Raw genomic sequence first — 27,003 nt, 5'->3', positions numbered from 1 at the left:
TTCTTACATTCCACATATAAGTGATATCATACAATATTTGTAGAGGAAATGGGGCTTTATGCAAAGAGCAGGTGCGTAACTCCCATCTCAAGTTCATGACAGGGTAAAATCTCACTGAATTTTATTTTTCTCTCATTTATAAATGGGTGTTACTCGAAAGATATTATTTCACTCTTGACTCTGATGGAGAAATATAAATTAAGGAATGCTTTTAAAAATCTTACAGGTCCAAAATAGACCCACAAAAATATAATCGATTAATCTTTGACAAAGGAGCAAAGGCAACTCAATGAAGAAAGGATAATTTGTTTAACTGAATAGTTACATGCAAAAAATAAAATAAAATCTAGACACGGACCTTACACCTTTCACAAAAATTAACTCAAAATGGATCATAGACCTAAATGTAAAGCACAAAATTATATAAGTTCTAGGAGATAACCTAGGTAACCTTGGGTTTGGTGATGATTTTTTAGATACAACACCAAAACCACAATAAATCAAAGAAAAAACTGATAAGATGGAGTTTATTAACATTAAAAACTGCTCTGCAAAAGATGCTCTTAAAAGAATGAAAAGATAAGCTACAGATTTGGAGAAAATCTTCACAAAACACGTATCTGATAAATATACAAAGAATTCTGAAAACTGAATAAGAAAACAACCTGATTTAAAATAGGCAAAAGACCTGAACAGACAGCTCACTAAAGAAGACAAACAGATGTCAAGCATATGAAAAGATGTTCAACCTCACCTCATCAGGGAATTGCAAGTTAAAACAACAATGAGATACCACTGCACACTTATTAGAATAGCTAAAATCCAAAACATTTACAAAACCAAATGCTGGTGAGGATGTGGAGCAAGATAAACTCTCATGCATTGCTGATGGAACTGTCAAATGGTGTAGCTATTCTGGAAGACAGTTTGGCAGTTTCTTAGAAAGCTAAACATAGGCTTACCATACAACCCAGCAAGTGCACTCCTAAGTATTTGCCTAAATGAATTGAAAACTTATGTCCACACAAAAACTGCGTATCAATGTTGACAGCAGCTTTATTAATAATTCCCACAAATTAGAAGCAACCAACCCGTCCTTAGGAAAAGGAAAAACAAACTGGTATATCCAAACAATGCAATATTATTACTCAGCAATATAAAGAAATGAGCTATCAAGCCACAAAAAGACATCAAGGAATCTTAAGTTTCACATTGCTTCTTTCACATTGCTAAGTGAAAGAAGCCAGTCTGAAAAGGCTACAGATAGTATGATTCTAACTAGCTGACATTCTGGAAAATGCAAAACTAGAGACAGTAAAAAGATAAGTGGTTGCCAGCGGTAAGGGGGTCAGGGTAAACAGATGGAGCATAGTGCATTTTTAGGGCAGGGAAACCATTCTGTGATGTATGATACCATCTTTAGAACTGTACAATACAAAGACTATACCCCAATGCAGACAACTGACTTTAGTTAATAAGAATGTATCAATATTGGTTCATTGAGTGTAACAAATGTACCGCACTATTACAAAAATGTTAATTAATAAGGGAAAATGAGAGGCAGAAAGGAGATACGAGGTGTGATCAAACAACACGGTGATTACGTAAATTGAAAAAAAAATTATTACAGTAACAGACACATTGCCATTGATCCCCCTCAAAATACTCCCCCTCGCTTTGAACACACTTATCCCACCGTTCTTGCCACTTTCTGAAGCAGTTCTGGAAGTCCTCTTTTGTGAGTGTCTTTAGTTGTGCTGTTGTGGCTGCCTTGATGTCCTGAATCGATTCAAAACATTTACCTTTCATGGTCATTTTGACTTTGGGGAAGAGCCAAAAGTGGCACGGTGCCAGATCCAGTGAATAAGGTGGATGAGGCCACACCATAATGTTTTTGACAGAAACTGCCATACAACATAAGTGATGTGTGACACGGAACGTTGTCATGATGGAGGATGATTTATAGTACACTTTAAAACACACCTTCTCTCAACCGTAGCTCACACCCGAATGACTTCACCAAACAAGTTGAAACCTGTCACACAGTTACTAAGGTTCCATGCGCTGCTTCCTGTATTGAAGATCCCTGCCTTCCATTGGATGGCACTTGGCAGCAGCATTCACCGTATCTTGTGATCACAACGGAAAGGCTCGTGTCACACATTGCTTCTGTCAAATAAAAACATTACAAGGGAGGTTGGATGGCTCAGTTGGTTAAAGCGTGAGCTCCCCAAAACAAGGTTGCTGGTTCAATTCCCACATGGGATGGTGGGTTGCGCCCCCTGCAACTAAAGATTGAAAACGGCAACTGGACTTGGAGCTGAGCTGCGCCCTCCACAACTAGATTGAAGGACGACTTGGAGCTGATGGGTCCTGGAGAATATGGGTTCCCCAATAATAAAAAAAAAAAACACACACACCAAAAAACAAAACATTCCAGTGTGTCCTCATCCACCTTATTTACTGGATCTGACACCGTGCCACTTTTGGCTCTTCCCCAAAGTCAAAATGAGCATGAAAGGTAAACGTTTTGAATCGATTCTGGACATCGAGGCAGACACAACAGTGCAACTAAAGACACTCACAAATGAGGACTTCCAAAACTGCTTCAGAAAGTGGCAAGAACAATGGGGTAACTGTGTTCAAAGCAAAGGGGAGTATTTTGAAGGGGATTAATGGCAGTGTGTCTTTTATTCTAAAAAAGTTGTTATTTAAACATTCACCGTATCTTCTGATCATACCACGTATGTGGGCACTCTATACTTTCTGTAAACCTAAAACTACTCTAGAACATAAATTTAAAATGTTTTAAAATCTTATAAGTAACTGGCCTCAGAATTAAAAATTGAAATAGAAAACAAAAAAGTATAAAAAAAAAAGCTTAAAACAAGTTGACTGACATGACCCCAACATATCAATGGTAATAATGAATATTAGTAAGATAAACTTCCCCACTAAGAAACACTGACTTAGACTGGGTCAAAAAAGAAAAACCTCACAAAATTATTCATCATATATAACAAAAAGGTGAAGGTACAGGCTGAACAAAAAGATACATCAGACTAGTACAAAGAATGGGGGGGAAGCTAATATTACTGAAATAGAGCAACGAAAAAGTGGGACACAAGACATAAAAAAAAGGACTGTTTTATTTTGAAAGAAAGTACAGCTCACAATAAAGATATGAAATGCATGAATCTTTTTGTGCACTGAAATATCTGAAGTATAAACTGCTGAAATCTCAGGAGAAATTGACAAAAACACCCAAGAAAATGGAAACTTTAATCCATTGCTCTTAATCATCTCTAGATGAAATAGTAAAAACAATTTAGGAATATAATTGTAATTAAAGATGTTTGATTTAATAAGTATATATTGAATTATATAACCTATACAGAATAATTTTTTTCCAGAATCCATGGAATATTTATAAAAATTTACTGTATGGTAAGCTGCCAAAATATAAATAAATCTCTAAGCAGAAAGTTTATAGGCCACATTTTCTGATCAAAATTCAATAAACATGAATCTATATAACAAAATCTAAATTAAAAAATTCAACTACCTAGAGATTGAAATGACTTCAGTTACTTTCTTCCAAACAGATTCAGTTTCCCCTAAACTCAGTACATTGAAAGAAGCTAGAAATAAGCTTAAACACCACTTTCCAATCTTGCTCAAGAGTTAACAAGTATAAGAGTAAAGGAAGCCAAGAACTCCAGCTATATTCTCCATTCCTTCCCTGGGGCCAATGCCTACTCCCATAAACAGTTTTCAAGGAACCGAGATGAAGAACAATACTCTTAAATAAATGGTTTTCATGACAAACCAAAATGAAATTGGAGGAAAGGTCTCCCATGCATCTAGCAATTTGGCCCCTGTGAGTGAAGAACTATTCCACGGGGCCAAATGGAAAAGATCAAACAAGGAATATTCCAACACTTAAATGCAAACAAACTAGAAAGAAAATACCTTGCACTACACTGCCTGATAGGAAGAGATCCCAGGGATTTACTTTATAGATCCTTATACCAAACGGAACTGAGAAATCCATTGTCACGTAAGAACAGTAAAATATTTCAAAAGATCATGGTCTATTTAGATTCAATGTAATTTTGTAATTCAAAATAGACTTACAGAGCAACTATTTAAAAAATGTCAGGGCCAGCCTGGTGGCTCGGGTAGTTGGAGCGCCGTGCTCCTAACACCGAGGTCGCTGGTTTGATTCCCACATGGGCCAGTGAGCTGCGCCCTCTACAGCTAAGATTGTGAACAATGGCTTTCCCTGGAGCTGGGCTGCCGTGAGCAGCCGACATCAGAGGTCGGCGTGAGCTGCTGCGGGGCTACTGGGCTACTGTGCGACGCCATGAGCGGCGCGGGCGACCGACTGTCTCAGCTGGGGGAGAGTGCAAGGCTCAAAATACCAGTCAGGGAGTTTGTGTCCTACACAACTCGACTGAGAAACAATGGCTTGAACCAGAGTGGGGGATTGGGGGAGGCAGAAGAAGGGGGAAGAAAAAAATGTCAACGTGCTAGATAGATATACTCCAGGGATGTAAAGCTCAGTAAGATGTACTCAGCTTCAGAGGTTTACAAACTAGTACAAGAAATAATCTCTATTTTGGGGGTTCAGAATTGCTAATCAAATTGGTTGAATCTTCCTTCTCCTTACTAATTTTGGGTCTGCTTCATTTACCAGTTTCTGATAGGAATGTTGCTAGATACATAGTCAGAATTATTATAGTGTGTTGGTGGGCTATTCCTTTACATTATGTATTTGAACTAAATATCCCTATGGACATGTTTTTGCGTTAAATTCTACTGTTTGACGCTGTGCCACTGGCCCAACCCCTCCTGCAACCTCTATCCCCCTGGCCAGGTGCAGCTGAAGACTCTTACCCATGGGAAAGAAGGCAGAATGGTTGCCTGTCAACTTTGGGACTGGGAAGGAAAGAAAGAAGGGTCGTGTGGCGAGCAAAAGTTTTTAATTTTGATGCAGTCCAGTTTATCTTCTTTTTTCTCTTATGGGTCATGTTTTTAGTGTCACGTATAAGAACTCTTCATGTAGCCCTTGGTCCCAAAGATTTTCTCCCGTTTTCTACTAAAAGTTTTACAATTTTACATGGAAGTCACAATCCATTCTGAATTAATTTTATACAAGGTATGCGGTTTAAAGTGCAGCTGATTTCTTTTGGCTCATGGATGTCCAGTTGCTCCAGCCCCATTTATTAAAAAAGGCTCTCCTTCCTTCATTTAATTTGTATGTGTTTTTAATATGAAGACTCGCTCATATCTATTTTCAATTCTGGGAAATTCTCTCTTCAAATATTGTTTCTCTGCTATTCCCTCCATGCTCTAATTCACACATGGGAGGCTTTCAATCTTTCCTCCATGTCTCTTACTCATCTTTCCTTTTTTATGTCTCTTTATCTCTTTGTGTTACATCCTAGGTGAAATTTATTAGTACCATCTATCAACTCATTCTCTCTTTAACTGTGCCCAGTCTAGAATTTATCCTATACTTCTTTTTTTTAATTTTATTGGGGAAGGAGAACAGGACTTTATTGGGGAACAGTGTGTACTTCCAGGACTTTTTTTCCAAGTCAAGTTGTTGTCCTTTCAGTCTTAGTTGTGGAGGGCGCAGCTCAGCTCCAGGTCCAGTTGCCATTTCTAGTTGCAGGGGGGTGCAGCCCACCATCCCTTGCGGGAGTCGAACCGGCAACCTTGTGGTTGAGAGCCCACTGGTCCATGTGGGAATTGAACCGGCAGCCTTTGGAGTTAGGAGCACGGAGCTCCAACCACCTGAGCCACTGGGCCAGCCCCCCATACTATTTTTTTTAACTTTAATAACTGCATTTTATATTACCAGTACTTTTAATTGGTTCTTTTCTAAACTCACCTCTTGATTCTCATCTGCTCAGTTTTGTTTCACAATTTCCTAAACGTTTACCATGGATGTTAATTATTCCTTCATCTCTTTGATAATTTCAAACATACTTATTTGAAGTTAATTTTCAGGTTGCTTTGTTATATTTTGTTGGGAGGGAATTCTGATTATTGTCTTTCTTAGTACTAGTTATACTCGTTTGCTTTGAAATTGAGTTTGCTACCGTTTCCCTGAAAATAAAACCTAGCTGGACAATCAGCTCTAATGTGTCTTTTGAAGCAAAAATTAATATAAGACCCAGTCTTATTTTACTATAAGACCGGGTATAATATAATATAATACCGGGTCTTATATTACTTATTGCTCCAAAAGGTGCATTAGAGCTGATTGTCTGGCTAGGTCTTATTTTGTGGGGAACACGGTAGCTTTTCTTCAATAGAAATGCTGTATCTCTTTTTCTTTCTCCCCCTCCTTTCCTCTCTCACCGTCCCTATCTAGTGCTTTTATAGATACTGCTACCATCTTCCCTCCTTACCCGAGCAGAGGCCTCTAGTCTAGAACCAGGTCTTATTGTGGCTGCTCAGGGTCCCTAATCCTTTGGTGACACGGGCTATCAAAAAACCAGTTGTTTCGTGGTCAGGTCCTGGTCGTACCGCTGTCTCCATTCCCCTGCCATCCCAGAAACACAACTTTAAACAAGTCACAGACCTAGGCAGCTTTGTTGTTTCTTTTCATAGGTAGGTCAGGCCCATCCGAGCTCCTAGGTTTCAGCAGGCAGACTTCCTTTGGTCCCCATCCAGGCATGAAGTTCCTCTGGTTCCCAGAGTCTCAAGCAGTGTTTCCCTCTCCTTTCTGACATCACGGTGTACTTAGAAAATAACAGTATGTGTATGGCACATGCGTAGAGAAATGGGACTGTTCCCTGCCCAGAAATACTGGCTGGGGGCTCTGACCACCCAGGCCCTGAAGTGTGAGGAAAATCAGTATTTTACACACTAGTAAACTCACAGAATGTTCACTAAAAGAATTGACTCTTCACGCACTCTGCCGACTTCTGTACTTGGTTCTACTTCCGTCCACAAGGATCTTTATCTTGTTATTAAAGTACAAGTACGTCAATAACATTTTATTTATCATTACTATGTATTTGGAGCAGAATATAGAATTTAAAGGATGAATTCATAACCAGAAGTCCATGCTTTTCCCTCTGTTTAGAAAATCCTCCTCTCAACCCTTCTGGATCACATTTTCTTACTTCTCCTTCAGGTTTCAGTTTAGCTGTCACTTAATCAAGGGTGCTTTTCATGACTCCACTCTCATCACCAAAAATGGGGTCAGATCTTCTCAGAACCCGATTTTACTGCTAATGTACTGCATCAGTATTGCCTATTGATCTTAGACAGTAAGTTCCTTGATGGCATGACTGCCTTTTTCACTTCTGTATTTCCAGATAGAGCACAGGGCCCTGTAATAAATATTTTCATAGCACCTAGAGTTCCATGGTAGGGAGTATCATGTAATAGTGAAGAGCTAAGGCTCTGGAGTCGGAGGCTCTACCACTTACTGTGTGATTTAGGAAAGTCACTTAGCCTCTGCAAGCTTTCGTTTCCCCACCTGTAAAGTGTGTCACAGTTCACTCCCGTCTCTGTGACTAGCTGCGTAACCCTGGGCCAGTTCTTTTACCCCGATCCAGGCTTCAGTTCCTGCGCTAAGTAGTCTTTTAAGGATTAACTCAGACAACATACATCAAGTCACTAGCACTCGTCCTGTTTTCTCGCTTCCACTTCACCCTGAAAAGGACAACCATAGCTCCGCCTTCAGAAGAGGCGCTGGCACAGCCCTTTTCTGAGCCTAGGTGGCATTTTGGTAAAAAAGGCTTTCTGTTGCCACAAGAGCAATAAACATTGTCTTTAGATCCACAATTTATTGAGGTAAAGTGAAGGGCAATGTCAATAAGAACTCGAAAGAGGAACTGTCAAGTGCAAATTTAACATATGTAAAGAAAAAAAGAAAAACAAAACAGACTGGACCATTCTAACCCCAACAATGTGAGAAGAGAAAGTCTGCGTGAGAATGTATCCCCCAAATGAAGGCATCCACTACATTTTGCTGATTCTCAAACACTGTTGCTGGGAAGAGCACATACAACGAGAGGAGGGTCCTGCCAGGTAAGAAGCGTAAGCCTGGGAGAACCAACGCAGCAAAGCACGTTTAAGTTCAAGCTATGACACACATGCACATAGACTCTACTTTCAAGTACTACATTTTTAAAATAATTGTTTAATGAGGAATAGAGCTTAGTGATTGAAAGAAAGTTTGAGCCATTGACTGATAACAAAGAAAACTTAATTCAGACGAAAGGAAATAATGCAAAAACCTTGGCATCGAACAGACCAGGAATCAGATCCTGACTGCCATCTCCCAGTGATGTAACCTTCAGCAAGCCACAGCTCTCTGCCCCACGAGTTTCTTCCCAGGCAGAGTGAGAATCATAATGCTCACCTCACAGGGAGCTGGGAGAATTCAAGGAGAAATCAGGTACAAAACGCCCAGCATGGTGCCCCCTCATGGGAGGTGCTCAATAAACATTAGTTCTCTCCCGCTAACTCCCACGCCACATTTATCAGCGAGCACCCTGAACACCGCAAAAGGGTTTGAAAACTGCTAAAATGCATTTCCTCACGCCTGGATTCACAAAGCTATCGGGTGTATTTACAAGCAGATTCTCGGAGATACACAGGCCCTGGTGAGAAACCTGCCCTGATGAGGGTGGACGGCTGGTTCCCAGGCCAATGCCTAGAAAGACCGACTGGGCCCAGGGACAGCGTGAAACCAGAGCAGTCAGAGAGGAAGGATTACTTGAGCTTCGGCTCCCGTCCTTCGCTTGTGTACTGCCAACAGATGAGCCCGATCAGGTCCTGCACCCTGGCGCTGGCCATTGTCACCACGGTCATTGGCAGCAGTCTGTCCTGGCTCGAGTGCAGGGGGAGGTAGACATCGATCTTCTTGGTTGCTGTTGTGCCTACATGACCCTGTGGACAGAGTACAACGCATGAGGGTGGAGCACAGTCACGGTCATGCAGACCCTAGGCGGCCACACTGACTGCTCTTGGGGGCTTGTGTGCAGCGCAGCCATTTCCATCGTTTTGGCACAGACCTGTTTAGGAGCCTGGAATGGTCCCAAAGTGGAAACACTGTCTAGTTTTAAGGGGTTTTTTCCCCTTTAATTTTCGTTTTCTAACGGCCTAATGCATTCACTCCTGCCAGCAGTAAGGTAAGTGAGCACTACAATCAAAACAAACACCCTAACCACCACACCACACTGCTCTGTTTATCCCCAATCCCTCCCACATCGCTAGCCTTCCTCCCTCCTGAACCTTCCACTGCCCTCTGGAACGCCTGCACTAATCAGGAAACTTCCATAAATCATCATTTCTTTTTAGAAAAATTCCCTGCACCTCTCTGCCTTAATCGAAGCCTGCTGGTCATTAAGGACATTGCTTCCTCTGTTGTCAATAACAATGTTTTGCTGTTTCCTTTTTAACCCCCAATCCTCAAGGCTAGAAGGTGGAGTAGGTATTTTTGTCTCCACGATTTTCAAACTATTACTTCTCCTTTCTTGCAAAAACCCCTGTTCCTTTGAGACCCAAGTACACCACCCTCTCCTCGTCATTTGTTTCTTTTATTCATCAACCTTCCAAGCATTTTCCTTGCTCACTGAAGGCTTGATTGAGCTCTTCGCTCATAGTCTTCTTTTGCACCCCAACTCTTGTCATCATTTTGGGCAATTTCATACAAAGGAATAATCCATCCAATACCCAAGTGTCTCAATACCGAGGCCACGTCATCCCAAAGCCGTCCCATCTACTGCACCTCAGTCATTTATTGCAGTGGGTACACCAGATATCTACATCAACTCTAAAATCTCAAATCAGAACGTCCACTCATGGAATGTATTTTAGTATACTTTTTCACCTCATTTTTTTCAAGTTGTCCCTCAAATTCTTCAACCTACAATCTACTGACCCACCACCTTTTAATTATCTATCAGTCCCCTTGTTTCCCAACACCACCCTCCAGATTACATGATCCATCATTGTAATCATCCTATGCAAACACAGCTTTAACACTCTTCCTCCATTGGACTCAACTGGCAGAACACCAATCTTGGACGAACCCAATGCTTTTCATTTCCAAGCTAAACATCACTGGAGAAAAATCATGTAACTATACAGATTGATTTTACTTTACATTTCCTGGTCCAACCTGCACCCACCAAAGACCCTAGTACACACTTTTGCTTCTCTCCTCAAACTTCCCATGAGCCCTCATGGACCTTCAGCTTCTGTCCTTCACTCATGCAACTGCCAAAGATGGGAAATTTTCATTTTCATTAAGAAAGTAAGAACTGTCAGAAAGGAACTCTCATTATCCCATCATTAAATTCACAAACTTATCTGGATTTAACCACCTTCTTCCCCTCATCCCCTCCCCCCTTAGCTGGAGTGCCACTCATTTCATTAAAGGTCAATCTCTCCACTTGTGACCTGACCCCTGCCTACCTCTCCCACATCATCTCCTGCCATTTTCACCACCTGCTCATCGTGCTCCAGCTACACTGACCTTCTTGAAGTACTGTGAGTACTGTGAATATGTGTGTGTACCTTGTCTGCTTCTCCCACTTTTAAGACCATAGAAGATGCTATTCACTGTATCTAGAAGGCGCTTTCTTATGATCTTTGCATCTTCTAATGTGTGGCCTTGGCAGGTTCTTTTTCTTTTTTCTTTTTTAAAGATTTTATTGGGGAAGGGGGACAGGACTTTATTGGGAATAGTGTGTACTTCCAGGACTTTTTTCCAAGTCAGGTTGTTGTCCTTTCACTCTTAGTTGTGGAGGGCGCAGCTCAGCTCCAGGTCCAGTTGAACAGACAGCAACCTTGTGGTTGAGAGCCCACTGGCCCATGTGGGAATCGAACCAGCAGCCTTCGGAGTTAGGAGCACGGAGCTCCAACCACCTGAGCCACCGGGCCGGCCCCCTTGGGCAGGTTCTTAATCTCTCTGTTCTTCTACTTCCTCATATGTAAAATGATGATGACAGGACCTACCTACCGTTTCCCCGAAAATAAGACCTAGTCGGACAATCAGCCCTAATGTGTCTCTTGGAGCAAAAATTATTATAAGACCCAGTATATTATATTATATTATATTATATTATATTATATTATATTATATTATATTATATTATTTTATTTTATTTTATTTTATTTTATTTTATTTTATTTTATTTTATTTTATACTATATTATTTTATATTATACTATACTATACCGGGTCTTACAATAAAATAAAACTGGGTCTTCTATTAATTTTTGCTCCAAAAGATGCATTAGAGCTGATTGTCCGGCTAGGTCTTATTTTCGGGGAAACACGGTGTAAGAGGACTCTTATACCGTGAGGATTATCATTACTGTTGTTGATTCAAGGTTCGGATGATGTGAGACCTTCCCTGATAATCCTATAGGAAGAAGCCCTGTCCAGTTATTCTCACACATATCCTATTCATTTCCTTCATAGCACTTAACAATTTGATATTATGTATTTATTTAAGTACATCTTTAGTGTATGCCTTCCCCACTAGCCGTTGAGCTCTATACTGTCTGCTTTGTTTATTGCTTGATACGCAATGGCTACTAGCGCTGTGCCTGGCACATAGAAGACTCTCCAAAAAAAAAAAAAAAAAAAAAGAAAGAAATCTGTTGAACTACAGAATGGATGCATGAATGACTCAAATGACTATGAAGACACACACAAGGTAGGAACTCAATAAATGTTAGTTTCCTCCCTCGATCCCTTTTGTCCTTCCTCTATGGTCTGTTTCCTGGTGGTGGATGGAGATGGAACGATTTGCACCATCAAGTGGTTCTATTTTCAACACTATAATTTTATCATTCTAAGGCGGAAAAAAAAAATCAGAACTAAAGTAAGGAAATACATAAAATCAGTTTTAAAAACATTTTTAGAGAAATTCCACATGTCATTTAACCCAGCATCTAATATTAGATCCACGGATTTTTTTTTTTTTTTTACTGAGTCCTGTCTCTGTGTTATAAGGCAAATAATAAAAAAGCAATTCTCCTACACAATGCTGTCTCTCTCATGCACACAACCCTGCGCGTGCATACACATACACATACACACACACACCCATGCATTTTTCCAGCTTGGAAATAATAATTCCAGTGACTAGCAAAGACATCTCTACACAGCAAGTGTTTGGCCTTGTCAGGCAGTCAAAGGGTTAAAATTAAAACAAGGGCAATCTTTCTGGAGTGTGTTAATCACCCTCTTATCATTGCTCTCCCTTCTTATTTCTGTTTATTTCTCCTCCTTCAGAAGAACTAGAGCTGAGAGACATAGGAATCACAATATCTCAAGATACAAAGCTTCAATGAGATACAAACGAGAATGTGTTTCACAAACTGTAAAGTGCTTTAGAAATGCAGAGCAGTATGCCAGAAAGGGCCTATGTTTTAAAATCAGACGTACTTCTATTACTAAAGCCTATTACATGGTCACGTGAGACCAAAGACGGATGCTATAGAAGACCTAATAATTAGTTATTATTGTAACAAGAGCTAATATTTATTTTGAGCTATTAAATAAACTCTGCTAAATGTTTGCCTAATTTATTCAATTCTTGCAACCAATGTAAGAGGTAGGGTTCTATCATTACCCTCCTGTCACGGATGAGAAAACCAAGGCTTATAAGGCTATACTCATCTGCTCAAGACGCCATAACCAAGGCAGAAGGGCAGAATTCAAACTCGTGTTGGACTCCAAAGCCCCTACTTTCAACATCAATGCCTTCTTTCCCTAAAGTTATTCTAAATGTAATGAATTTCTGCTTTCAAAATCTTGGAAATCATCTCCACCTCCCTCTTCTCACAGACAAACCCAAAGTGCTGCCTAAAGCCGCCTCCTGCAGGAGCTGGCTCTGAGGCGCTGGCCAAGGAGAACTGGTAGGGGGTCTGAGACTCCAGAAAACTTTCTACTGCGAACTGACTGAAGGGCACCACTGTTTAGGAATGATACTCCTAGGAATCCCTTTATCCTCTTTATTTCATAGTGAAATGGCAAGTATGGGGAAAACTATGGAGAATAAATATGGTAGATACTTATTAAATGAATAAAGCACTTTATCTTTTTAATCTTCTAATTCCATCTTGAGGCACTGATGGTGGGAAAAAGTGCCTTGCACAAACACTGAAATTATATATTTTTTAATAAGGAGCCTCTTCTGAAAAACTCAAGGTGGTGGCAGTTAGCTCTATCTAATAGTCCCTGCGTTACAATATTTAGAGGGAATCATCTAAAGCATAAAACAATCCGTCAACATAATAGAAAGTAATTAACTTATTGAAAGAATAAGGTGACCAAAGGATTAAAAGTATTCACCACACATCAAGGCAAACAATATTCCAAAGATCTAACATCTAACAATTAAAAAGCAACTAGTAATAAACAAAGATCATATCCTACAGTTTCACTGCATGGCATTTTGTGTGTTCTACAACACAAGTTTAGGGAAACAGAGACATAATTAGAACATAAGGAAGGGATCAACAAAGACATAGGGAAAACTGGTTTAATTCTATTTTTCTCAGTCACTCATGCATTCGACAAACACCTACTGAAACACCATGCTGGGCTCTGAAGCCAAAGTCAAGTGAGACACAATGCAGACCCCTCATCAAATTCACCATCTGCTGAAGGTCTATATTGTGTAATGTGATAAAAGCTTCACGAGGGGCAAGGACAGGCGGTAGTGAGAACTCAGAAACAACCCAGACTAAAGGGGGTTGACAAAGGCCTCCTAGAAAAAAAAATTTAGCCTTCCATCCAACAGAACCATTAACCCACGGAAAGGATGCTTCCTGTATTTAAATATCTACTATACCAATCCACACAAAAAGTGAATAGGAGTTCTTCTGAGACATGAGATTATGAGTGATTTTGATTTTCTGCTTTATATTTTTCTGCATTTTATATAATGAATATGTATTACGTTTACAATTAGAAACAGAATAGTAAATATTGCAATTATGTACAAAAGAGATAAAAAGAACTACCACACAGAGCTTCAGAGTTTTAGGTAGGAGAAAGAGGATCAATTTTGAAAATGTGGACTATGTTAAGGCATCCGCAAGATTTATTAAGAACACACTATATGCCAGGTGCTGTGGCAGGCTGTTGGAAAAAAAAATAGTTGAAAATATAACTCAGACACCTTCCTATGGCAGGTTAAGTAATTTTTACCAAAGGAAAATAAAAAGTAATAAACCCACAAAGAGCTGACAAATTTGGAGTAGAACAACACTCTCCAGGAGCAGCCCCTAAATCAAGGAATGCCCCCAATTCGGGTTTTAGAACAAAAAGAAAAGTACTTTCTGGAGCAAAACTATTCCTCAAAACACAAATACAATTCATGAAGACCAACTAGACTCCCGAGTTCACATCACACGGCCTCTCCATGACTAGATGGCTCTGCAAATGTAGCCCAGATCTCAAACTCAACTTGTCCAAGATCTATTTGGTTCCTCCTCAGCTAGTCTCTCATTCTGCACTCTCTCAGGGAAGGCCTTCACCACCTACCCCTGCACTCAAGCTAGGAAACTGAAGTCCTGTTTCTGTCTCATCTACATCCAAATGCCTGAAATACCTCTCAACTCTTTCCCCTCACTGCCCTGGCCCTAGTTCAAGCTTCATCATGTCTCAGGGAGACCACGGCAGCAGTCTCTCGACTTCTAACTCCTTTTTTCTAAAACATCTCCTCTGTCCAATTCCTTACTGCTATCAGCACAATTTCCCTCAAATCACTGACCATGCCAGTCACCAGCTCAGAAATATATGATGGCTTCCCCCAGGGCTAGCTTTCCAACTCCTTCACCTGACAGTTAATACCCTTCACAATCTGGTCCCAAAATAGCATTGCTAAAGTATATTAAGCAGTAGAGTGAAGAGCACAGAGTTGGGGTCAGCCAGAACCAGGTTTGAATCCAGGCTCTGCCATTTCCTTAGCTGTTAGACCTTAGCATCGGGCAACTAACTACATGGCTCAGAACCTCCATTTCTGTACTTGGAAAAATAGATAAGATGTATATAAAATGCCTGGCACACAGTCACTCATCAAAAAATGTACACATCGATGGAATGAGCAATTTTCTTTTAAAATGTGATTTTCAACTCCTGTATTATATTATAGCACGTAGTGATCCTATCCACCTCTTCCCACATTGTTAAATATGTACATTATTTCTAGTGTTTCACTATTACGAATAACATTCTCATACACATTCTCTCACATAAATGTTTGTGCACATACTCCTAGGAGCAGATTATTGGGTCAAAGAGTATAAATGCTTTGTGGCTTGTGATATATACCATGAAAGTTCACTCTTCTGAAAAGTGTCTTTATACCAATCAGGAAATATCAGCACTAGGAACCACAGGTCAGCCAATTAATAATTAACTTATAAAATGTAAAAACTTAAAAAATTTAAATAACTTCCAGTACATAGAATCTGAACACGTACAGGACTGAGACATTGAACACGATGATGAATTAAACCATTACATCTACACCAGAGTTTTTCCTATCTGATCTCAGTAATTAAAACAATACGCATTTTGCTGCCTATCATAAAATTAATTTCAAAATTCTGCACCTGGTAGTCTCTGAAATAGGGGACGCAGGAAGAACAATAGATGACATTCAGTTCAAAATAGGCTTGAAGTAAGAAACGTCCACACACAGTGAGTCAGCTGAACTAAGGCTTAAGGACTGAGGGAAGGCTCAGTCAGCAGCTCGACTTAACATCAGGGTTTGTCAGTAATAAACTGAGTATCAGATCTCAGAACTGTTGCTAAGTGTTCAATTTCTCTGTCAAGGGGAAGAAACAGAGAAAGGATAGACAGCTTGGCTTCTGCAATTAAAGAGACAAAAAGCAGGCGACATTATTCCATTAGTCACAACTGCACAAGCAGATCATCATATGTAATTTTAATGCAGAAATAAATACATCAGTGTATCCAGACAATGTAATGATGCAAATTGATAAAAGGGTTATCTGTAGCCTTCAAAAGTTAAAGCTCTCTTAAAGGAACGGCTTCAGTTCCTTTCTGCCAGTATCTTCCTCCCTGCTCCCTCAGCAAGGACCAAAGGATGCTGTGCTCTACAACGTGGTCTTTAATAACATGGTATCCAGACTTGGCACAGGGGTCTCAAATTATCATCATTCTGACAACGAATAAGGGACTTCATTTGATTAGAGTAACGATTTCAAGCAAAATCTGGCCTAAATCTGGTCCAAGCCAGGTTTAATACACTATGAGAAATGAAGAGGGTCTACGTGGGGAGGATAAGAAAACCCAAACACCGGATTGGAGCTCTCAGTAAATGCTGGCTTTATGGGCTTAGAGAAAAAAATTCACTTTTTAACAATCAAAATGGTAGCATTGAATTTATGAATAGATTTTGTATAAAATTCTATGACAGATCCATTCAGAGCTAGGGGCTTAGCTCTGTAGTGCTATCTTAACCCTCAATAAATCTGGAACACTTAAAGGCTATTAAATTAACATTTCCCTGATCTGGCACCTGTAGTCAAGTTAATTTGTCAAAAACATTTCTACAGTTTGTCACTGGACACTATATTTTCTGACAAGTTAAGTTTAAAATAAAATTGACAAAATCTCATTAATTTCCTCTGAATCATCAACCTTGGTTCCATTAAGCTTTTATTATTAAGAACGTCAACTGTCACTCTTTCTTTAACAAGGTCAAGTTCTGATCTGGGTACCTCCAGGATCCTTATTCTATTAATAGGAGCCAGCGAGGCAGTGCAGTGTGGCATTAAAAGCATAAGTGGTGGAGTCAGAAAGACCTGGGTTCAATTCTCGGCAATGCCACTTACTGTGTGTCCTTGGACAATCATGACCTGCGTTACTATTTCCGGATGGAAATAGTGGGTTATACAAGTACCTCCTCATGGACTTGTTGAAAGGATTCAATGAGACTATCTATTCCTGTAAAGCACTTTTATCACTAGTCCACACAGTAAATGCTCAAGAAATGTGGTTGTTTAATACATTTCCTTTTTTCCTACTTTTTTTCTACTTTGTTACATTTATAGACTTAAAAACAAAAAAACAACTTTGCTGCCATTCATAGACTTTGAAAACTGGAAGGAATTTTAGAGGTTATCTCCTTTAAAACATTTTCTACAAACGGCTGTGCTACAACCTCTCCTGAATATCTCCACTGATGAGGTCCCTGCCACCTTCTGAAGCAGACCCTTTGCTTTAGTCTTTGGGCAAATAATTTTGATGACTAAAACGCAATTGTTGCCATTGAGGTTTCCAGTGGGCAGATTTTACCCACTGATCTTACTTCTAGTCCCCAGGAATATGGAACCAACCCACCTCCACATCCATACACCCCGTCACACAGCGGAGGACCTCAAACAAAATCACTCAGCTACTAACACCATGGAATGATCCAAACTACAAGTACAACACAGCACAGAAAATACTATTTCCGTTAAGTTTTTCTTAGGTTAGTGACTTTTGTTAAGTTTTCTTTGTATAACATCTATGGTACATGTAAATCTATAGTTTTGGACCCAAAACACGAAAAGGAGTTAGTTATTGCTCTCAGGAAAGGGTTTCTCTATTTAAAATAAAACCTCCAAATTCTGATGCTCTTATAGTCTTCTACTTTTGAAAAAAATAAAATGTCTAGAGCTATATGTTTAAACAATCTCATTGTTATCAAATGAAGTTTGGGTAATAGCCTCAAATAGTTCTTTTGTTACAAGACATCAGCTGAAAAACCAGTAATCATTCATGTTCAAATACAAGAAATTTTACAAAAAAAGAGGGAGGGGGTAGAGTGAAGGAAAATAATGAAAGCCTGCCCATACTGAATCAGGAATAACAACCATTTTCTCCAAATCTTAAATTCAGAAAGTGTTTCCTGACACGGTCAGTTTTCACCATAATGGGTTATATTTGTTGGGTACCTCTTTGCAGAGTGTACGGAACCGGTCTGGACCCTGGCCCTGCCGGCCATTAGCTGTGTAACCTTGGGCAAGCCCATAACCTCTCTGAAAGTGAATTTCTTCCGCCATGAAACAGAAACGACACCATCACCTCAAAAGAATGACAGGGTGTATAAAGTAAAAATAAAGCACTTCAAAATGCTCTGTGAACTGCATACTGCTATACAAACGTCAATTATCTCTTATTGTTACTTAAGCTGTTGCAAAGACCAGGCAGATCTTCGGACAAAATGTTCCTTCAGACAAACATGAAATTCAGAAGCAGAGGCGACAGGGAAAGGTCTCAATTACTGAGAAGAGCCAAAGCAGTCTCTTCTCCTCCAGCCTCAGGATGGTTACAGCACATACCAGGAGGTACTTGCACACAAGCACAACCCAGCCATCCTAAAGCATAATAGCATATAAAGTGTCCACTTTGAATTTTCATAGCCATTGTGGGATTCTTTAGATCACGAATGTTACACAGCACTTTACATTTAATTATACAAACAATGGCTTCTATAATGATGATAATATCAGGGAAAGGTAATTTGCATGAACTAAGCCCCATCACCTAGGGTAACTACAGGGACCTCTTCATTATTAAATCATTTATATAATAAAATCAATATGCTTTAAAAGTAAAAATAGGTTTTTTAAAACCATAAAGAAGAATTACATGTTTTAAACTCTATCAATTATCATAATATAATGAGTCTTTTTAAGATTTAATATCAACTTTTAAAATTAAAACTCAATGGAGACTGTATACTTGGCTCCATTACTAGATGATGTATCTCTAGAAAAGGTTACAGTACAGCCATTATCATCCTCCTAAATTATATGGAAAATTTGGTACAGCCCTCCAACTACCCCAAGGACAATTTAATTCCAGAGACAGGGAGTGAGAATCCAGAGATAGTATTTGAGAATATAAAATTGTATAAATATTGAAGGAAATAATTCAAGTGCATATATCGTTCATTTCTTATAGGGTTTCAGTTGATTAAATATTACAAAAAATTTAAATATCAATATGCACCTTAAAATTATATTCTGCATCCTTGATTTTGAACAGTTTTTAAAAACCCACAAATTTCTATGCAGTAGTAGGTTCCTGACTGTATTATCACTTTAAAATTCAATGTTCCTTGATGATATAATTCAAAAATTTTACTGAATCATTATTTAGTAAGTCATAAAAACCTCTTAAAATTAATCTTTCATGCACATCTAGCTTATCCAAAGTTAGAATTTAATTAGATAGCCTTCGCACAAATGGCTTACTACTTTCTTTGCTCAATCAGTGTATGTCTCTATAGTAATTATAATTAATTCAAGTCCCTGACGCATCTCCTAGTAAACAATGTAAAAACATCAGACAAAATGGAAATAAATAGCTTTACATTTCTCCAATTATGACATTCACTTTCATCCTCAAAATGCACATGTGAAATAGCTAGGATAGGCATTCTTCTGTAGAGGAAAAGGCCACACAAAGAACCTACAACTCTGGTGACAGAGAAAGATACCTGTCTGCAACAGAAAATATATATATGTCATATACACATATTATATATATACATATTTACATTAGGAAAATGAAACAACTGCAAAGAGCCAACTGAGAAAGTTTACACTTAATAGTTTGCAAATGCTTGTTGAAATACAAATGGAGGCCAAGATAAAGAAGACCTAAATTATTACACATCTGGAACAATACTTCCTGTTGGGAAGAATCATTTCTAACTATATGCAAAATTTACAATTGAGAAGCAGTCCAAAAAGTCTGACTATCAGGCCTTTATCCTACATGTCTCCCAGATAAAATAAAAGAAAAAAATGTTGTAAGTGGCGGAAAACTTTATTTTTAAAACTGAGGTGAAAATAGGATCCACTAGATACAACTGTCAGTACTGAGTACTTAAAAAAAAAAAAAAAAGCTCTCTGTGCGTCACACTGCTCAATTAGGGAATCAGCTTAGCAATACAAAGTAAAGCCAGGAGCTACAGAGCTGACAGCCTTGGTGGGAGGTGAGACCAGGCACAGTCCTCTGTACACAGCCCTTTGTGTTTGCACACAGCTGTCTCTGCAACTGGCAGGTCACGACTGCTGGCTGCCATTTACTGGGCACCTACCGGGGTCCAAGTACTTTTCGTACATTCTCTGATTTAATGTGCCCAACAGTCCTATGAGGATCGCTCACTCCCTTTTAAAGCTGAGGAATGAGAAGTTCATTAAGTAGGCTGCTCCAAATCTCTCAACTAGGGGGGATCAAGATTCTAACTCAGGTCTGACCAACTGTAAAACCACGCGTATCCTTTCAAGGAAAGTACCTTCTCAACAAAAAACTCGTGGGCAGGCCTGAGTATCTAGGAAAGATCACGTTACAGCCATTGTTGCAAAACTGGGAATCCGGGTCTGTAGGTCAGACATCCCTCAAGCTGAGACCCAGAGGAGGCTCTGAGCTGCTCCTCCCCTGCAGCCAGGCCTGTCCCCACACCGAAACTCTGCAGGGACCGCTGGTACTCAAAGGGGACACTGGGTAACTGCTTCCAGCAGGAGCTACCTCTTGTACAGACAGAAGCAGAAACTGTTTCAGATTTCCTTGGTCTTGGGCACACAGAAGGGGCTCAATAAACCCTCACTGACTATGTTTCAGAGATAAAAACATAAAGGACCAGTCAGTCGCTCCTTGAAGAGTAGGCAGAACCCTCTGCTTCAGTTTTCCAAAAGCAGTGGTCAAATACCAACTCGCCGGCCCCAGAGAATCCTTACTGTTGGATTAAGAGTCTCATCAATAATTGTGAGGTGTATCTGTTACTAAATGTGGCTATCCATGTGGCAGTACCCTAATGTGCTTTGATAATGACAAAGGAGGAAAATAACAATTTGGTCCTTGGAGAGACAGGCAAGCAAGCAGCGTATGACATCACCATAGCATCAAGCTTCAACAAAAGCAAAAGGTCTGAGTTAGACAAAGGCCCATCTCAGGTGGCACCTCTCTGGAAACAGGCAGCATGAAACCTGCTCACTTGCAGAAACGGACAAGTCACTCGGGTACCAGGGTCTCCTGGGTTTCCAATCAGTCCCCTGGCATTATTTCCCTCCTGTTCATCCTCAGTCTTAGTCCAATCTCCTCTGAGGTTCTAACTAAACCAGACACAGGGAGAATCGGGACTTTATCTTATTAAAATAGATATGGCTAATTTGTCTTTTCAAATTCATTTTAAATTAAATTGGATTTCCTCGGAAGGCTGCTAGGTCAGTTCCCCTGCTGCAAATGCAGGACAAAGGTTAATTGCACGCCCTTCACCAGCTCCTCTGCTCTCCTGGGCAGGCTCTGATAACCTGCCCCGGAGAGGTGGGGAAGGCTTTGGTTTATTGGGCGATAATGTTGCCATTAGAGCCATTTACCATTATGCCAAGAAACATTTTATTTTTTTAACTAAATAACAAGATACGATAGCAATAACAAGAATGAAATGCAATGATGTTACCAAGTGATGCTTATTTCTTCTAAAATACAAAACCCAAAGAATAAGACCTAACCTATTTGCTTCCCTAAAAGGCCCAAAACATACAAAAGTACACATCATGCCCGAGTAAACAGTCTTCTGGTTCCACTGTAAAATTCCATTAACATTTTCACTTAATTTATCTCATTTAAACTGTCTATGTTCATGAAAATTTAACCCAGTAATTCCCTGTTATACAAAGCATAACAAAGTATGAATATTTAAATACAATGTAAATAAAACACTTTATCAATTATAGTTTTGTATTCTAAATTAGTGACTTCACTTAGCATGTCTGCCTGGCGCAGCACCACACTATTTTTCAATTAAAGGGCCAGATGTTTCAAAGGCTCCAGTAGGTAACGGCAGTTATGAGAAATGCTTTATCTGCATTGTAATCATCACCACCACATCAGCTCCAGGCGGCATTAACATACTCATGTTTTATTCCAGCTCCCCTTCTAACAGAGCAGGTAATTATACAACACAGCAGAGAAGCACAAGCCTAAGAGCTGGACAATTTCCTTCTAAGCATCCACCTGAGCAATTTTCATACATGATCTTAAATTTGGGGGGGGGGGACTGGTTAGCAGAAACATTGACTATTCAGAATAATTTTTTTGAACAAAAAAGAGTGAATCACAGACATACCACACCAATTTAGCTTCAACTACTATTAAAACGCAAGATGACCTGCACATACACGTTTATGTACACTGAAAATCAACTACAAGTTTGTGTAAAAACTACTATTATTTGTTACAATCTAAGCCATTTCTTCTTATTTTTAACGCCAGTGTCATCTCTTGAACAAGTCAAATCTATCTTTATTCTTACTATCCAAAAATGGCAATTCACCTGGGTTGAGACTGAGCAAGTATAACAGTTATCCCTGTGCCCATTCAATAAAAAGTAATACGAGGGCAGAATAAAATGCAATTCTGATAGCTGCAAAAAAATGCTATTGCATTTATTATTTAATTGATTAAATGACTCCCTTACCCCAAAATGGAAAAGAATAACCTATGTTATGATACCCCTATGCTTAGTAAACATGGTATAATTTAATGGGAAAATATATATAGTTCCTCATTGTTAAGAGAAAATGTAACAAAATTAACTTTAATGTAATTTTAAAACTTATTCTACATTTTTATATTTTGAAGCTTTCCAAGAATCTCAAGATGTCCTAATGAAGACGCTATTCAAAAGATAAATGCCTTTACAAATATTAAAACCTCAGACAGGTCAAATCCTGGCAGGTTACACTTCAGCATCTGAAAGCAGACAGCTTCCGTTCCTTCCTGAAGGATCCTTAGGTGGAACATTTTTAATACATCACCATGTCACTTTTTAATGTGCCCCAATCTATTAACCACATGGCAAACTAACAGGGATTTTTAAAATATGGGTTTTATGGCTTTGTGCTGGTGATTAATTAAATAAATAGCCACCGTTTCACAAATCATCCCTCTAATTAGTCTAAAACAGACACTTTGCATTCACTGGTACTACTGCCATCTGAAGCTCACAGAAGGACAGGAGTGGTGCGGCATGGCCGCGTCTCTGCACTTTGGAGCCCATTGTCGCATGCTCCGCGGCTGGCATCCCACCCTGCCACCCAGAGGCAGAGGTGCCATCTTCGCAGGTGCCGCAGTCAGCTGGAATTTGATTCCAGCTGCTCAGAAAAGATGTTCTTCTTAATTATTCTTCCTCACCCTAAAGGAAACAATGAAACAACAAAGGGATAAAGCGCAACCCTCCAGGTGCAAAGAGAAGAGGTTTCGCCAACACAGCTCACAGAATGAATAAGGAAGGTAGTTGGTTTTAGTTATCTGGGTTCGGAATAAGTAGGGTGTTAGGTCAAACAGGCTTTCTTTCCTTAGAACTCAAAATATGTCATGTCATTATCTTGACCTCAGATATTAAGAAATTACTTCCAAATCCTATTATTTAAAAGGCTCTATTCAAAATCTGAGCTCACTTTTTGAAACTGATAGAAATTCAATCTAACTTGTTTTAGTAGCGTATTTTAAAATATGGTAATTCCTCTGAAAGCAAACTTAAAGATAATTTTTAGTGCCAGAAAAAAATCAAATGGGAATATCTCAAGAATCCAATTTCCTTCAGGAAATACATTAAGTAGTTTCCTAATCTTGGTATTTAAACTTCATTAGATATGTGAAGGGGGGAGAAGGAGGAAGGAAGGATGAAGGGAGAAATGGAGGGAGGGAGGAAAGGAAAGAACGAAAGGGAAAGGAAGTGGGAAAAAAAAGGAAATGGGAAAAAATCAGTAGGGACAACACACCAAAATATGCTACAGATTACTCTGTAGAAAAAGCTACCCTCACGTCCATTCTATGAAAACTCTTTAAGAACGGGAGGAGGGGGCCAAGCCCAGCGGTTCAGGTGGTTGGAGCACTGTGCTCCTGATACAGAGGTTGCCAGTTCGATTCCCACATGTGCCAGTGAGCTGCGCCCCCTACAGCTAAGATTGTGAACAACGGCTCCCCCTACAGCTGGGCTGCTGTGTGCTGCCGTGGGCTACTGTGAGTGGCCAACAGCCATCGTGAGCAGCTGGCAGCCAGCAGCTTGCAGTGAGCTGCTGGGTGGGGCGTGGGGAGGAGATAGAAGGCGGAAGAAGGGGGGGGGAGAATGGGAGGAGGAAATAGGATGTAATAGGAAAGACCTGGACCCTGAAGCAAGATAAAGGGTCTGTGCCTTTAGCTAAACCATATAATCCCATTAGCCTCAGCTTCCTTCCATCCTGTTAAGGATTTTAGCCTTTTAGCCTCTCCTCTCTCTAATTACAGAGGCACTGAGATGCTATGAATGTGGCACCTAGCTCATCCCCTGCACAGACAGATGCTCAGTAAATGGTGGAGATGAGACGGCCATGTGAAAGGGGCTGAAGGCAAGCCTGGGTGACTGCAGCCAACACTGCAGATTCTGCGTCCCAAATAGCAAAGAGGGACAAAAGCACAAAATGTCCCTGAACACAGAACCACCGCATTATGCTCACCGCACTGAAGAAACTCAAATCACTGGCACCTAAGAAGAATTACTGTAAATTTCTCTTACTTTCATATTTACTAAGCACAAAGACAGGGGAAGGGTGTCTCTGAGACTGTCCATGTGGTAGAAACTGGAAAGAAACCAAATGAGACTTTGGATTCAATAGACCTGGGTTTGAATTCTGGCTTCACTACTTACTAACAGTGTAAACTCAGGCAAGTGTTCACCTCTCTCAGCCTCAGTTTCCCTGTCCCAAAATGGGGAAAATAATATATACTGTTAGGGGAACTGGAAAGAATGAATTAAATAGCATGGTAGGCACTCTGGCATACATCAGACACTCAAATAGTTTCTATTATATTAACTTGGATCCCCTGAAGCTGCTGATATTGAATCATTTATGACTCACAAAAACTGCAATTCCGTAAGGTTTCACCTAATATTACAGACTGAGAAAATAAGTAGCATGAACTGGAAAAACAACTGAAAATTCTCAAAAATGGAATGAACTATATACTTCTATCAAAACAGGAAGACAATCACGATACAAAAGGTGTCTTTTTATGACTGGCTGATGAGGCCAACAATACAGTGCCTAATATTTATTAAACGCTTACTATGTAGGTCAAATACTATGCCATACATTTGGCATCTATTATGTTAGCTACACGATCCACAAACAACTCAGTGAGATAGATGTGACTATTCTCCCCATTTTACAGACGAAGTGGAAGCTTGGGGACATGAAGGAACTTGCTCAAGGCCAGTCACACAGCTGGTGAAGCTAGAAAGCCAAGGTGTCTGATTCCAGAGCCTGAGTTCTTACACTAAACATTGCCTCCCCACACTGCAAAGCTACTTGTTTTGCTTTTAATAAAACCGTACGGGTAGGCAAAAGAAAGGTCTATACATTTCTCCAAAGATGTATACAAATGGCCAATAAGCACATGAAAACATGCTCAACATTACTGAACAGTTGGGAAACACAAATCAAAACTACAGTGAGGTACCACCTCACACCCATTAGATGGCTACTAACAAAGAAACCCCAACCAACCAACACCCCCCCCCCCCCCCCAAATAACCCAGTAGGTGTTGGCGAGGATGTGGAGACACTGGAAACCTGTGCATTTGATGGAAATGTAAAATGGGAGAGCCACTGCAGACAACAGTATGGAGAGTCCTTGAAAAATTAAAAATAAAATTACCAAATGATCCAGTAATTCCTCTTCTGGATATACACCCAAAATAATGAAAAGAAGGGTCTTGAAGAGATATTTTCACACCCTCATTCACAGCATGAGTCACATAAAACATGGAAGCAACCTAAGTGTCCACTGATGGGTGAATGGATAGTAAAATGTGGGACATACATACAATGGAATGTTATTCGGCCTTAAAAAGAAAGGAAATTTTGCAATATGGTATAACATGGATGAACCTTGAGGAAAGTATGCTAAGTGAAATAAGCCAAGTCACAAAAAGATAAATATTGTATGCTTTCACTTATATGAGATACTGAGAGTCATCAAATTCATAAAGACAGAAAGTAGAATGGTGGTTGTCAGGGGCTGGGGGAGGAGGGAATGGGGAGTTAGTGTTTAATAGGTCATAGTTTCAGTTTTACAAGATGAAATGAGTTATGGAGATAGATGGTGATGACAGTTACATAACATTATGAATGTATTTTAATACCACTGAACTTAGAAATGGTTAAGATGTTTTTTTTTAAAAGACTGCGTGGGTACAAGCAGCAAATAATTTACAAATCACCTTCTGGGCCTTTCAAAGGACGGACATGTGAGTGGGCAGCAGCCAGAGTATTTCATACCAGCGCGTGCCGGAACTGGAATGGTGATGCACCCAAGCCCCACTGCAACATGGCATTCTAGGTACTTCTTCTCCCATGTCACGGTGTTATTTAAAGAAGAAAAACCAGACATGGGTTGAAGTTTCCAGGAAAAATCTCAAAGTTTTAATCAAATAGCTGCTGTGTTCCCGTTATGTTACAGTCAGGCCTTTTTGCTATGTGACAAGGCAGCAAAGCTTTTTATTTATTTGTTTGCTCATTTATCTATTTATGTTTACTTCTCTCACTTCCTGCATCCTTTGATGTAAACAGTGAGCAAGTCAGCACAGAATGAGAAATGGCACTGACAGTGGATGCAATTGCTATGAATCCACTTCCTTTAAAAAAAGAATTCAAGTCAAGGAAACCCCCAAATGCCATGCTTTTAAAGCCGGGATTCTAAAAACAATCACACTTGCATTTAAGGCTTCTTGGAGCCTCCACCAAAGATAAAGAAGATGTTTGTGCTAAGTTGAGAAAGTGGAGACATCAGCATTTCCGTCTTCAGACCATTATTTCTGCTCTCCAGACAGCCCCTGATAAAGCATCTGGAGTGCTGTCTTCTGCGCAGCCACTGCCTGTGCTCCGGGGTTTCCCTGGGGTTTCCTTTCCGACAATTGCAGCAGAGACTCTGAGA

General features: G+C 39.8%; 1 protein-coding gene across 14 annotated transcripts in view; it reads right to left on the bottom strand.

The window, feature by feature from the left end:
• Positions 1-27,003, bottom strand: part of MAPKAP1 (MAPK associated protein 1) — a 216,611-nt gene that overhangs the window by 112,754 nt on the left and 76,854 nt on the right. For all 14 annotated transcript variants that reach the window (XM_074331014.2, XM_019728586.3, XM_019728585.3 and 11 more), the window contains one exon: positions 8,747-8,919. In XM_074331014.2, coding sequence (XP_074187115.1) covers positions 8,747-8,919 — 173 coding nt within the window. The remainder of the gene's footprint in view (positions 1-8,746; positions 8,920-27,003) is intronic.

The sequence above is a fragment of the Rhinolophus sinicus genome, chromosome 16 (genome assembly GCF_057876585.1).
Source record: "Rhinolophus sinicus isolate RSI-liver-muscle chromosome 16, RSI-T2T, whole genome shotgun sequence".
Taxonomy (NCBI): domain Eukaryota; kingdom Metazoa; phylum Chordata; class Mammalia; order Chiroptera; family Rhinolophidae; genus Rhinolophus; species Rhinolophus sinicus.
This window is presented reverse-complemented; position numbering and strand designations above follow the sequence as displayed.